At 46.1% G+C, this 13,772-nt stretch overlaps 2 protein-coding genes across 2 annotated transcripts; one reads left to right on the top strand and one right to left on the bottom strand.

Annotated features, from left to right (window-relative positions):
- Positions 1-1,143: 1,143 nt before the first annotated feature.
- On the bottom strand, positions 1,144-4,144 carry LOC123112477 (uncharacterized). The gene is made up of 5 exons (XM_044533463.1): positions 3,868-4,144; positions 3,598-3,790; positions 3,342-3,503; positions 3,190-3,253; positions 1,144-1,653 (listed from the first exon to the last, which is right to left on the bottom strand). Exons 1-5 carry the CDS (start codon positions 4,081-4,083, stop codon positions 1,470-1,472), a joined length of 819 nt encoding a protein of 272 aa, XP_044389398.1. The 5' UTR covers positions 4,084-4,144; the 3' UTR covers positions 1,144-1,469.
- A 3,268-nt stretch (positions 4,145-7,412) lies between these two features.
- On the top strand, positions 7,413-10,952 carry LOC123116441 (wall-associated receptor kinase 4). The gene is made up of 3 exons (XM_044537397.1): positions 7,413-8,387; positions 9,666-9,770; positions 9,839-10,952. The coding sequence occupies exons 1-3, from the start codon at positions 7,490-7,492 to the stop codon at positions 10,912-10,914; spliced, it is 2,079 nt and encodes a 692-aa protein (XP_044393332.1). The 5' UTR covers positions 7,413-7,489; the 3' UTR covers positions 10,915-10,952.
- The last annotated feature ends 2,820 nt before the right edge of the window (positions 10,953-13,772 follow it).

Below are 13,772 nucleotides of genomic sequence, written 5' to 3'. Positions count from 1 at the left end.
CACTTTATTTATTAGTATAGCTCAGGCAGGGTCCGTCAATGCAGTTTGCTCAGCCACAAAAAATTTTGTTGTGACGCCTTAAAAAATCAAGTCTTGATGAGCATCATATTGTTCATTTTTGAAATTACATTTTAAAAGTGTCTTATCGCATCATGACATGATTTGTATATACTTTGTGAATTTGATTCATACTTTTTATATCTACCACACATGTATAACTTGATAGTTTTTTTCCGTTGCAAGGCACGGGCATTTCCAAAAATGTTCGCTAAATCAAAAAAAGTTCGTCAAATTCAATAACTATTCCACCCAATTTCTAAATATTTTCATCGATTATAGAATGTTTGCCAGTTCAGGAAAATTGCTTAAAAATGTTCACAATTTTTAAAAAATGTTTGTAAATAGCAAAAAATATTCATAAATTGAAAAAATGTTCTTGATTGTAGAAAATGTTCAGAAATTTGTAATAGTATGTTGTTTGCGATTTCAAATATGTGCATGAGTTTAACAAATTGTTCATAATTTCAAAATGTTCATGATTTCGAGAAATTGAGAGAGATATTGTATCTCGGTGATGCAACGAAATGTGATCATGACCATTTGAAATTATGAATTTTTTTCTCCCGTTGCAACGCACGGGCCCTTTTGCTAGTTATATTTCAAAAAGTTATTTAAATCTGCCCAAACATAATAGATGGACGGCGGGTTGATTAACCAAACGATCAGGGGGTTTTCCAAAAAAGATGATTTTTTAAACTTAAAATAGGACCTCAGGTTGATTAACTAAAAGTACAGTTTTTTTTAAAAAAACGGAAAATGAACCGGTTTTTCTCACTTAACATTATACCACGGGTTGGTACTTTTTGTAAAAGTGACAACGGACGACAGAAGCAGCCCTTGGTACGTAACATGCATCTTTCTCAACTTCAGGGTTTGCCAGTGAACGATTGGGCCTTCTGCCCGATCCGTCGCATGTACTTATATCCAGATACTGTACATGCACGGTCACACACAATCTTGGATTGTACTCCATACAAGCACACCTCGCACTTGCAAACATCAGATACCAGCTGGTAGATGTATGTACAATAACCACTACAGAATTTCGGTAAGATTTATAGGAAAAAGGGGCAATTTTGTATATAAAATAAGTTTGATACTGGATTTATAAGAAAATGAGAAACTATGTAGATATTCATATAAGATAAGTTAGATACTAGACATATGGCGGCTTGTACAGATGAGAACTTATACGCGCATAAATTACACACTGGGGGCCTGGGGCTCCATATTCTACGCCCGAACAAAGGGCTTGTTTGGATGAGGCGCTACTACACCGAATCCCTTAAACTAAACAAAATTCCTTGCAAATCTCTAGGAGTTTGATCCGACACATGCCCATCCAGAAAATACCCAAGGGGATGCAGTCTCATTCTCATGCATGAGCATCAAGAACCTGAGCCTCATAACTAGTTTGCAGAATCGTCATAGGGAGAGACATAGCCAGGCAACCACATAATCCTGTATATCTCTTGAATCCCACCTCTGGTTTTCAACAGATTAACAAAATAGACCAAGCCTTGCCTTCCATACTTCTTCACGCCAGCAACATCGAACAGGAATGCACAGATGTAGAGGAGGAGAACCGGCATCCTATGTCATGAAACGATATTCAGTTAGTGATTGAGTGAGCCATATCCAAAAGAAATGCATGAAAAAGATAATTGTATTGTTTCATTTAACTGACAAAGGTCAGAGCCAACTCCACTCGACATCATATTGATACAGCAGATACAAAATTTAGATGCTTACATGAAGTATGGCTCGGGAATGCATGTCCTACAGAGTTTAACCAAGACTTGGTAGACTACTGAAATCGGATTACAAACATGTATATATCTAGTAGATAAGATACATAAGAAAACTGACAGATAGAACAGAAAGAGTGCTACCCTCTGTTGGGAGGATTGTACTTATCAAGACCATGGCACCGCCAACAAACACTAAGTATATCATATGTTCATGTTAAAGCTCCAATATTAGGCCACAAAGTTAATGATAAGCTTGGCAAAAATTCCAGCAGAGGCACATACAATTTAGACTAACCATGGTGAATGGCAACTCAATGACTGAATGAGATGGCATGACACGTTGAAAGGAAGCATTAGACAGTTTGTGGTTTGCACATTTGTACTCTTTGCATGCAGTGCAATGAGACGAAGGCAGTTTAACAATACATCATGCCTTCTTGGACAAACAGAATTATGAACTGCATTCTCAAGGGGGGAGAGAATGTGGCGATTAAAGATTTCCTGACATACTGGACATGAAGCTAAGTTATCAGGGTTCATGTGGCTGTGAAAACATTGTACTATCTTGTTGCAGGCCATTTATGCTAGGCTAACTGCCCACACCTCATGTGTTGATTAATGTGTGTGACTCATATGCAGTCTGAATACCTTTGCCCCCCTATTATTAGTATAATACAAACAAAGCCCTTAACACTTCTCTCAAGAAGCAAAGTTTAACTGGGGCAGCGGACATGCAGACAACGAAATCCAATAAGGGCAAGAAAAATTGTATCTTCATCTTTCTCATCCATCACTCATCTAGGGCCTGTTCGGTAATCACCCGCTCCCAGAATCTGTGGAGCAGAAAAACCACAATTCCTTCGATTTGAACAGCAGCTCCGCCAACTCTGCTCCCGGAGTTGTGGAGCGGAGGGATACCGAACAGGGCGCTAGTATGTAAGCCTTACTGTTTCCACTTTGTATATGAATTCAACATCATGGATATATATTGTTCTAGTCCCCTTACACATATTATTTTCTAGGGCAATAATGTTTCCCTAAAAATCGCATTTCCAACACAAGGTGCTTGTGGACACCAAAAAGCATTAGCTACCGCTGTATGGTGGACCTATAGGTCCTGAAACATAACTCCTATGATGTTGTACTATTGGTATATCAGCCTGACAAACTATCTAAGCTCTAAAATTTTAATGAAAAAAGATACATAAAAAACAGATTTATGTGATGTATAAACTAGAGGGTAAGTTGCCATTCTAGAGTTTGTAATTCAATGTTAGAAGAATGATATCTGTTGTTCCAAAAATGCAAGTGATGATTTGGGACAAAACTGCCGTGCCTGACTATTAAATGATTTAATAGTTAGACAATACATACTGACCTAATAACATCCAGGAGGACATAGTTTTTCTTGATGTCCTTCCAAACCATGATAAGTATGGTACCTACAATGAGAAGGGGATCCAATGAATGTCCAATAATATGGCTACAAACTAGTATAACTGAAAACCAATTTTAAAAATAAAGAAATACCAAATTTCAGCCGCGTAATCAGGCTGTTGGACTTGTGGCTTCTATGTAGCTCTGAAGATACAACACTGAGCTTGTAGAAGACGAATGCGAGCACTGCATCAACAAATATGGAAGGTGCCGTCTTCCAAAGTTGGTAACAGCCAACACATCCAAGAAATGCACCTACGATTAAACATAATCATTACAATGCGATGGGTTCGGTAGACAGCAAGTCAAAACAATGAACATACACCAGAGCAATTGAAATCAAACGAACCAAATAGGATGCCCAGCTGATAATCCTCAATGTCGTAGACACGGCGGAGCGAAAAGAGTTCCCCTAGATTGCGAAGCTGCGGGCGGAACATGCGTCCGAACTCCGTCTTCAACGCCTCCCATTCCTCGTTCCTGGTCTTCTTCTTACTGACACGCGGCACCTCCATATCAGGAGAAGGACAGGGGGAGCAACGCTGTAGAGGCAGTGCCTTAGAGCTTATGCACCCGAATGAACAATGGAGTTTGGGAGCTACCCGAAAGAAGATCTTACCACTGGCCACGGGCATGAAGCGCCGACGCGGTGGGGGTGGGAGTTGGGCGAGAGGGAAACCCTAAGGCTCAGCTCCCTGGCCCCCGTTCCCGCAGCAAGAAGGGCGCTGCGGCCGTTGAAGGCTCCGCTCCGAGCGGCCGTTGTCCTCTGAGCCGTCAGGTAGGCGCCGGCGCCACCGGAGCCGCCGCCGCCGCCGGCGCACCGGACAGCCAACATCGCAACGGTGTCTCCTCTGCGCTCCCCCCGCTACCTCTTCAGTGGAGACGGACACGGCAGAGCCCCTATTCGGCTCCTTCAGCACCGAATCTTCAATTTGGGCTTCAATCTGGGCACGCTAAAGGATCAAGTGGGCTTTATTCGCGAAGCCCATTAGTCGAACTGTTTCGTTTTGTTGGCTGTTTCCTTCCATTTCGTTGACTGTTTATTCTAGTTTAGCGACTTGACTGTTTGGATGGAATTTTTTAGCGACATTACTGTTTCGTTTCGTTAAACTTCTTCAGCGACTGCACTGTTTCAATGAAAACAGTTGTTGCAATTTTTTTTAAATACCTCATGCTTACAAGTTATCTAGTGTAGCTGGGGAAAGACCCTGGAGTGAGACATATGCTTAAAAACAAGAAAACACTGCTACATGGTATAGTTTTTAGATATTTTTTGATCTATCTGAAAAGAAGGTTCAATTGCTTGATCACTGAAAAAACTTTGGCCTGTTTCTTAAAATTAAAATAGCTCAAAGACTTTTTTAAAAGTTTGTGGAATTGAAAAAGTTCATCATTTTTTAAAAATAGTTCACAAATTTTGACAAAAAAGTTCATGAATTTGAAAAAAAAATTATGTAACTTGAAGAAAATTCTTTGATTTTTTTAAAAAGTTCAACAAATTTTTAAACATTTGTAAAATTTAAAAATCATTAATTTTCGAAAAAGTTTATCAGAAAATGAAAAAATTTCATCAATTTTCAAAAAGTTCATAAAAAAACAAAAGAGTTCATCAATTTTAAAAAAATAATTCATAAATTAGAACAAAATTATCGAATAAGGAAGAAGAGAAAAATGATTTTTTTAACAAAAAAGAAGCCAAAAAGGAAAAATAAAAGAAGAAAGAAAACAAAGGGCAATGATACCATGTACTGGAGTTCCAGCAACACCCAATGATGGGGAGACATGAGACATTCAACCATTATCAGTCATCTATGCGACATGTCGTCAAATGATCATTTGGTGTTCCCAAGATGAAATCGAGAATTCTTAGAGGGATACCACGGTACAAACCAGAGACCCAAAAGATGATTGTCACTGCATGCATGCGCCTCCACAATTGGATTTGTCATACCAAGTTACACGATGAGTATTTTGACAAGTTTGACAATGATGCGTATGTGCAACCTCCATTACCGTGCCAACGCTCTACTACCAAAAAATGACGGTACCATGACTGCAGACGTGAGACTATTACAAGCAATCTCGTACCTTGAATTATTCCTTCTATTTGTAGTTGGCCCCTTTTGTAACGAAGCAAACTTATAACCATTCTAATTGTAATATTTACCACTATGATATTCATAAATCATTTTTTGTGTTTATATTTGACGAGAAACTATTTGAAACAACTAAGTGTTAGCAGTTCAACACACATTTTCAGTTCAGGGACATCACATAAATTTCAGCATAAACTCATCGCACATTCTGAGACAACAATCTAGAAAAGAACTCGACAACTGATTATGTGGATAGTTTCCCAGAATGTGATTCTGGAGAATCAAAAGCTGAAAATAATTGGGCCCAAGAAGGACACCCACAACTTCGACGAGGCGTGGGTCATCATCATCATAGTGAACAATGACAAGTGAAATGTAGGAGATGATGTTGTCGTTGTGATCAAGAAACAATTGCTTAAAATAATTACAATTTGTAACCACATGACACATCATGCTCTCTGTTATTGTATCACCCCCTCTCTTAATCTCTCTAAGATCATTCATGTACATTATCATACCCAGGGCACACATGTCCTCTCTTATTCTCCCCTCGTATTCATACTCGATCTCCCCAACCAAACTCTCAGTCACACTGGGTGTCCAATTATCCATGTCATACTAATCATACCGGATTGAGTGTCCGCTGCAATATTCCTCATGGTTGCTAGTTCCAGCAAAATAACCACCATGATTCATCTCGATTGAGAAGTGATTACTGCATCTTTTTCCTACAACAATAGATCGTTTATAGCCCTTTTGCATTTCCACAAAAACATTACTCCCTCCAACCCATAATATAAGACTTGTAAAACGTTCTTATATTATGGGCCCGAGGGAGTACTATCTAAAGCATGCCTATTTCCCCAACAAGTGTAAATGCCAATGTCCCAAAAGCATAATGATATAACGCAAACATGCTCATGTGTGTTTATGTATACAAAAACATCATTTTTCCTTACCCCATTGGCTTTTAATCAATACCCCCATTTTCTCAAATCAGCAAACCCACAATTTCTGAAAACCTTGAATCCAAAAATTCATATCCCCCCCCCCCAATTAATGTCCATGATGAGTCAGTACATTTCACATGCCCAAAATCACTTGAGTCTGAAACCTTAAGCTCACCAAACCCCCAATTTGTTTTCCGTTGTCCTGCATAGTCCTCACCTCGAGCACATCATTTATGGCATGAATAGATAAGGCGGCGAACACCCTAACCAATGTTTCCCTCCCGCCGCCAGAAAATCATGTAAAAGAGGGGTCTTTGAAATCATATCATAAAGCGGTGATGAAGGTCCCTCCCTCCGACATTTTGGAGCAAGTGGCACATCGCCAAGTCCTCTCCCAAACAATGCATATGGGGGCGCATCGACATTGGAAGACAAGCTCATCTCACTGTCGTGGGAGCAAGACGAGACGAGCTCCTCCAACTTGATCGCCTCATGTTTCGACACCCCCCCGAACAAAGGCAAAGGACATGGGTAGGAGTGGATTGGTTAATGTGCGAAGAGGACAGTGGGTTTTATGCAAAACGTTCACGCCATTCGGTCCATGCTGTCCGGCCAAGTGTCGCCCATGTATAGCGGTTAAAATATTTCACTTTATGCCAAGTTAGCAGAATACTGTAGACAAACGAGCGGGGTGACTATAGTGAACAACTTAAACCCCCTACCACGCAAGAATAAAAACCTCTCTAATGGTAATTAGGGTAAGTTAAAATCGAGCGACCAAAGTAATAAGGCACAAGCTCAAGCTCAATTTGAAGTTGGAGTACTATTGACTTATTGAAGCATTGATCAATTTTACTCGTATTTATTCGGCCCGCAGCGCCTATTAACCATTTCCACGCGCAGTGCGTTATAACGAAGTTAAGAAGTTATATCATGTCAGATATTTCTCAACAAAAAAAAGTTATGTCGTGTCAGATAGACAGCTCTGGGCGAATAATGGTTCGATGTCTCGCCGTGCGCTCCCCGTCAACGAAGCTGCTGGTAAGGACGTGTCGTCCTTCCATTGCCGCTCTCTGCTCTCTGCGTTTCTTTTCTTGACATCTTCCGTCGATCACCAATCAAATCCAGGTGCTCTGCTCAGACGCCAAAGGCGGTCCATCCAGGCAGCCGCCGCTAAGCTTTGACTGCAGCAAGAATGGCAATGTTTGCCGTTCTGCTGCTGCTGGCAGCGCCGCTGCTTCCACCGGCAGCAGCGCAGCGGCCGCCGGGGTGCCGGCGGCAGTGCGGCAACGTGACCGTCCCCTACCCCTTCGGAATCGGAGCGCGCTGCCACCGTGGCGAGGGCCGTGGGTTCCGGCTCGAGTGCGACGACACGCGCCACCCACCGCGCCTGACCGTGGCCGGCTACGGCCACGAGGTGGTCGCCATCTCGCTCGCCTCTGCCGAGGCCACCGTGCTGCTCAACGCCAGCCGCGCCTGCTACGACCGCACCTCCGGCTCCGGCCGCGTTCTTGACCGGCGGGAGTACCCCATGGCCCTCAACGGCAGCGCCTTCCTCTTCTCCTCCATGAAGAGCAAGTTCGTGGCCATCGGCTGCCCCGACCTGGCCTACTTCGTGGACGACGGAGGGTACTACGTGACCGGGTGCATGTCGGTGTGCCGGCCGTCGGAGAGCGCGCTGCCCGGGTCGTGCCGGGGCGGCGACGGGTGCTGCCAGAGCAACATCCCGCTGGGTCTGGCCTCCTACCGCCCGCACGTCCGCAGCTTCGGCCGGCGCCAGCAGCAGCAGGGAGGGACGTTCCTGGCCAACTCCACGGGCTGCGCCTACGCGTTCATGGTGGACGCCTGGTGGTTCTGGTACGCCGGCTCCCACTTCAACAGGACGGGCGACTTCGCCGTGCCCGTCGTGCTGGACTGGGCCATCAGAGGCGCCGGCGCCGGAGACTCCTGCGCCACCGTGCGGGAGAACGCCACCGCCTACGCGTGCCGGAGCGCGCAGAGCGTGTGCCTGGACTCGACCAACGGCCCGGGCTACGTCTGCAATTGCACCAGCGGCTACGAGGGGAACCCCTATGTCCTCGGCGGCTGCAACGGTACTACTCTAGCTCGGAAAAAAATTCGGTGGACGCCGGTTGCAAACTGCCGCTCGTGCGTACCCGAGGGGATCTGCAGACACCTGTCCTCCCGATGCATCCGACGGTGCGCTCCAGGTGTTTCTATCCTCGGCTCGTGCGCCCTCGCTCGGCTCCCGATTGAAACGTTCCAGGCTCATTTGCTCGACGCACGCTGACAATCTCATCTCCCCGGCTCATCGTTCCTCGGCTCAGCCATGTGAATGGATCTGGTTTGCACATCGCCGGAGCGATCCCATCGGCATCGGGCCGAGCGGCCATGCAACGTCAGCTATGCCTGAACGCCATGTCGACGAGCAGACTGACGACGGCGGCACTAGCGTCTCTTGACATGTCCTTGCGGAAGGATACAGACCACGCGGAGCTGGTGCAAATGTTGGGCGCATCGCGGTTCACGCCGCAAAGCTGGGCATCCCTGTGTCCCCATGCCAGGCGACGAGCTGGCCGCCATGATCGCACACACCTACGCCGCCGGCGACGAGCTGGCCGCCATGATCGCACACTCCTACGCCGCCGGTGACTGGCGCATGGACGTATAGGTCTGTATGAATTTTTGAAGGGTTGATGTACGGCTGTATGTATGCGATAATTTTACAGTTTATGTAATTGTGTTGTATCATCGAATTTGGTGCTCCATTGAAGAAATTCCCGCACATCGTGGCATGGTTACTGAAATTGCGGCGGAGTCCTCAGCGCATCGTCCCGGCGTGCGGCGCCTGGTGGGCGGCGGCTTTTCCAACACGGGAGAGGGGCTGAGGGAGGTGCCGCCTTGTTGACGGGAGGAGGTTTCCGAACTGGCCGGGCGTTGGAGACGAGATGGATCATCCACCATGGCTGCTACGCTCGCGAGCAGATGGGGGTCTGGTGTGGCAAGGTCAGATCGTGTGCTAGGCAGCTCATAGGTACAGCCGGTATCGCATGAAGAGCCGAGCCTGGAGGCACAAATGAGCCGAGCGAGGCAGGCAGGAGCGCGGTCTAGAGTGCGCCGTTGGATACATCGGGAGGACAGGTGGCCGCAGATCAACTCGGGTACGCACGGGCGGCAGTTTGCAACCGGTGTCCACGGAATTTTTTTCCCTCTAGCTCTAGTATACTCTGTTCCCAAAATTCTTTTCTCGTCGATCAGCTCTTGCTCATCGGTGGCTTGTCATCCTCTGCCGATTTTTTGTGAAACTGACTCAAACGGAAGATGTGGACGAATGCGCGCGACATGATTTGGTGTGTGTACCAACACGCCAGGCAGCTACCTGTGCACATGCCCCAAGGGGTGGAGCGGAAACGCTACCGTGCAGGATGGTTGCCACCAACAAGACAAATTCACATTAGCGCTGAAGGCCGTCACAGGTACAACGACACGCTTCAGTCGTTAGGTTTTGTTTGAGAATACTACTTTATTTGACAGAAATGTTCAGGTGTAAGCATAGGCGTGTTCATGGTGATCCTGGCGTGCTTCTGGGCACACCTGAGTCTTCAGAAGAGGAGGATACTCAGAGCGAAGCAGAGGTTCTTCGAGCAGAACGGTGGGCTCCTACTGCAGCAGCACCTGGGTTCACTGGCCAGCTCCGGGGTGGCATTCAAGATCTTTTCCGAGGAGGAGATCAAGAAGGCCACCGGCAACTTCGACGAGGCACGGGTCCTCGGCCGAGGAGGCAACGGTGTGGTCTACAGGGGCGTCCTCCCCGGCGCCGGCGGCTCCACCACCGTTGCCATCAAGAGGTCCAGGGTGGCGGATGAGAAGCAGCTCAAGGAGTTCTCCAAGGAGATGCTGATCCTCTCGCAGATCAACCACAGGAACGTCGTGAAGCTGCTCGGATGCTGCCTCGAGGTCGAGGTGCCCATGCTCGTCTACGAGTACGTCCCCAACGGCAGCCTCCACCGCTACATCCACGGCGACGGCAAGGGCCAGGCGCCCTTGCCGCCGGGGGAGCGCCTTCGCGTCGCCGCCGAGTCGGCGCACGCGCTCGCGTACATGCACTCGTCCGCCTCGCCCCCGATCCTGCACGGCGACGTCAAGTCCGCAAACATCCTGCTCGACGGCGAGCTCACCGCCAAGGTCTCCGACTTCGGCGCGTCAAGGCTCGCGCCCGCCGACGAGGCCCAGGTGGCCACGCTTGTCCAGGGAACCTGCGGGTACCTCGACCCGGAGTATCTGCTCACGTGCCAGCTCACCTGCAAGAGCGACGTGTACAGCTTCGCGGTGGTGCTGCTGGAGCTCCTCACCGGGAGGAAGGCGTTCTGCCCGGACGGGCCCGAGGAGGATGACACCAGCCTCGCATTCTCCTTCGTCACGGCTGTGCAGGGGCGACGACACCGGGAGATCATGGACGGAAATGTCAGGGAGGAGCTCGGGGACGAGGTGATAGACGACGCCGCGGAGCTGGTTATACGGTGCCTGAGCTTGACCGGTGACGAGAGGCCGACAATGAAGGAGGTTGCCGACAAGATCGAGAGATTGAGAAACTGCGCATGCACAAATGCAACCGTATAGAAAAAATATTAGTGGGCAAATGTTTAACTATTTTTTTTGGTAACCAACAGCAAGTTAGGCGTACATGCCACATCACGAGGATGAACGAAACCTCACTAAGAAGTACTCCCTCCGCAAACCAAGTTGGAGGATTAGAGAGATAGTCGTATCCCAGCCCATCAGGGTTTCAGTCCTTATACTCGCATTATTTCTGAATTTATTTCAAGATTTTAGGGGATTCATTTTTAGTGGGAGGAGACGTTCCCATCAATGATGAGGCGTCTACGGGACTTCGTAAATCTTAAAATGATATGCTGGCTCAGTCTCTCGGAAATGCTCATAGGGGTAGGGTGTGCGTGTGTGCGTTCGTAGGGATGAGTGTATGCGCGTATGTATGAGAGCTTGCGCATGTACTGTGTTAAAAAAATACCCACTCCATCAATATCCTTTCTTAATTATTTTTCACAAAAAGATATAAATTAATGTATATAAAATTAAGAATATATCTAGATATATTCATTTCTATGACAAAATAAATATATTATATTTTAGGAAAGAGGTAGTGCAACCATTCAATTTACTATCTCAACATAACTATGGATGTTTGATCTATACACTAAGAACATCTCTAGTCCTCTGACATCTATCATGTACTAGTACATTCTAAGTGCATGTATAATGGTGGCATATGGATACAGATGCGCCATGACAAAAAATAGTTGGAGGTATCTATATTTATTTTTTCTTCCCAATGCAAGCTATTAAGATATCTTATAGTGGGTCTCATTAAGAAATAAAAATAAAGACTTTAGTACACATGTATCTTTACTTTTCACTCCAGCCTTTTCAACTTTTGACATCGGACCACACTTTTTCACTTCAAGCACCCGCCTCCTGCAGAGGATTCCGCTTCCCTATCCAAACCTATTTTACTAGATATCCGATCCTACGTGGCATGCGAAGCATCATCCTGTGGCTATGCATTGTACATGCCCTAAGTGAATCTCATTGTATTGACTTGTGGCACGTAATTCTTGTCCCCGTCATTATGAGTGCCTTTTGAGATCCAATAGATGATGCGCAACGATTGTTTGTATTGACATCGGCTGAGCTTGTTGTCTTTATCCGACATAAGCCCAACTACATTATGCCTTTGTTATCATTAGATGAGCTCCCTAAAAACTCCAGCTTGTTCAAACATGGATCTGTGATGAATCCTAAATTATTATTATTATTTTTGCTCAAGATGCATCACCAGTTGGGATCCAACACTTTTTAGTTAGAAACTATGTTCATAGTGATACAAAGGGGATCATGAGGGTATAGAAGCTACAAATGACGACCGTGCGGAAGCAAGACAGAAAATTTAACAAGATTGTGTGCCTCTAGATTTGAAACATGACCTTCAAACACAAAATCACAACTAGCAAAATACACTCTTCTATTATTTATCTCCTTGACGAATGTGATATGGGGGCCTCCTATCCCTTTTTGATGTCATCCACAATCGGTCTGTAGTCACATGCAATCACCAAGTGATCCAAAGATAGATCAGCCACAAGTGTCAAGGCCTCACGACAAGCAACGGAGTCTAAAATTATAGGATTTATAACCCCAGGTAGAACAATTGTCGAGCACCCGAGGTACCCACCATGTTCATCCCCTGCACACTGCTGCTGGTGCTCCAACACGCCCATCATGGGATAGACCTGTTGGGGAACACGGTAATTTAAAAAAAAATTCCTACGATGACGCAAGATCTAAGTGATGCATAGCAACGAGAGGGGAGAGTGTGTCCACATATCCTCGTAGACCGAAAGCGGAAGCGTTATGACAACGCGGTTGATGTAGTCGTACGTCTTCATGATCCGACCGATCCTACCACCGAAGGTATGACACCTCCGCGATCTGCACACGTTCAGCTCGGTGACGTCCCATGAACTCTAGATCCAGCTGAGGTCGAGGGAGAGTTTCATCAGCACGACAGCGTGGTGACGGTGATGATGAAGTTACCAGCGCAGGGCTTCGCGTAAGTACTACGACCATATAACCGAGGTGTGTAACTGTGGAGGGGGGCACCGCACACGACCACTACAAGAAATATGTCAACTTGTGACCAGCACTATTGGTCACTGAATGGTCACTGTTTTCAATTTGTGACCTTTTTGTGACCAAAAACATAAGGTCAAAAGCTGGCAGTCGTAAACTGACTATAGCGACCTTTCTTCTGGAATGGTCGTAGACGTTTATGACCAAAATACGTCTACTGTGGCGTTTTGGTCACTAGCAACCTCCCCAGGCCATGTAGGCATCCAGCGTGGCAATCTGATGTGGCACAAGATTCAGCCCGGTCCAATTCGATTTTCTACATGGGCCGAGCCCAACAATTCAGCCTATTTGTGTTTTTTTCTCATATTAATTTTGGCTAGGTAGATGGGCCAAGCCCAACAATTAAGCCTTCTCATTTTGGGGCCGTGGCCTTTTTTGCTAGAAAGTTTTAGTTTTTCTCAAATGGGTCCCAGATGTCAGGTTCAGGTACGTGGGTCCCAGCTAGCAAGTTCATATTCTTCATATTTCTATTTAACAGTAAATAAATAACCAGTATTTAAATTGGCACAAACAAAAAACACACATAATACTCCAAATATTATCAGCCAGATTCAGTACAGAGCTCCTATTGTACAAATAACATATACTTTACAAGCTCTACACATAATAAGCTCTAATATATACAAGCTCTACAAGCTCTACACGTGATACGGTGCCCTGGTGTTAACCCTGTAGCTCTACAAGTGTCTTCAGTCTTCTTCAACATGGAGCTCCTTCGGTAGCGAGCACAAACTGGGCACCTGCATCATCACAGGAAGGCAATTTTAGAT

This window comes from Triticum aestivum, chromosome 5B (assembly GCF_018294505.1).
Source record: "Triticum aestivum cultivar Chinese Spring chromosome 5B, IWGSC CS RefSeq v2.1, whole genome shotgun sequence".
Classification (NCBI taxonomy): Eukaryota; Viridiplantae; Streptophyta; class Magnoliopsida; order Poales; family Poaceae; genus Triticum; species Triticum aestivum.
Note: the sequence above shows the minus strand (reverse complement) of the source record. Positions and strands in the feature narration are given on the sequence as shown.

Excerpts from the sequence above, each read along its gene's own strand:
- LOC123116441 (XM_044537397.1), top strand. The coding sequence starts at position 7,490 with ATGGCAATGTTTGCCGTTCTGCTGCTGCTGGCAGCGCCGCTGCTTCCA. Across the intron at positions 8,388-9,665 it reads TGTCCTCGGCGGCTGCAACG|GCAGCTACCTGTGCACATGC; the intron begins GTACTACTCTAG and ends CCAACACGCCAG. Across the intron at positions 9,771-9,838 it reads AGCGCTGAAGGCCGTCACAG|GTGTAAGCATAGGCGTGTTC; the intron begins GTACAACGACAC and ends AGAAATGTTCAG.
- LOC123112477 (XM_044533463.1), bottom strand. The coding sequence starts at position 4,083 with ATGTTGGCTGTCCGGTGCGCCGGCGGCGGCGGCGGCTCCGGTGGCGCC. Across the intron at positions 3,504-3,597 it reads TCAGCTGGGCATCCTATTTG|GTGCATTTCTTGGATGTGTT; the intron begins GTTCGTTTGATT and ends GTTTAATCGTAG. Across the intron at positions 1,654-3,189 it reads GTCCTCCTGGATGTTATTAG|GATGCCGGTTCTCCTCCTCT; the intron begins GTCAGTATGTAT and ends TTCATGACATAG.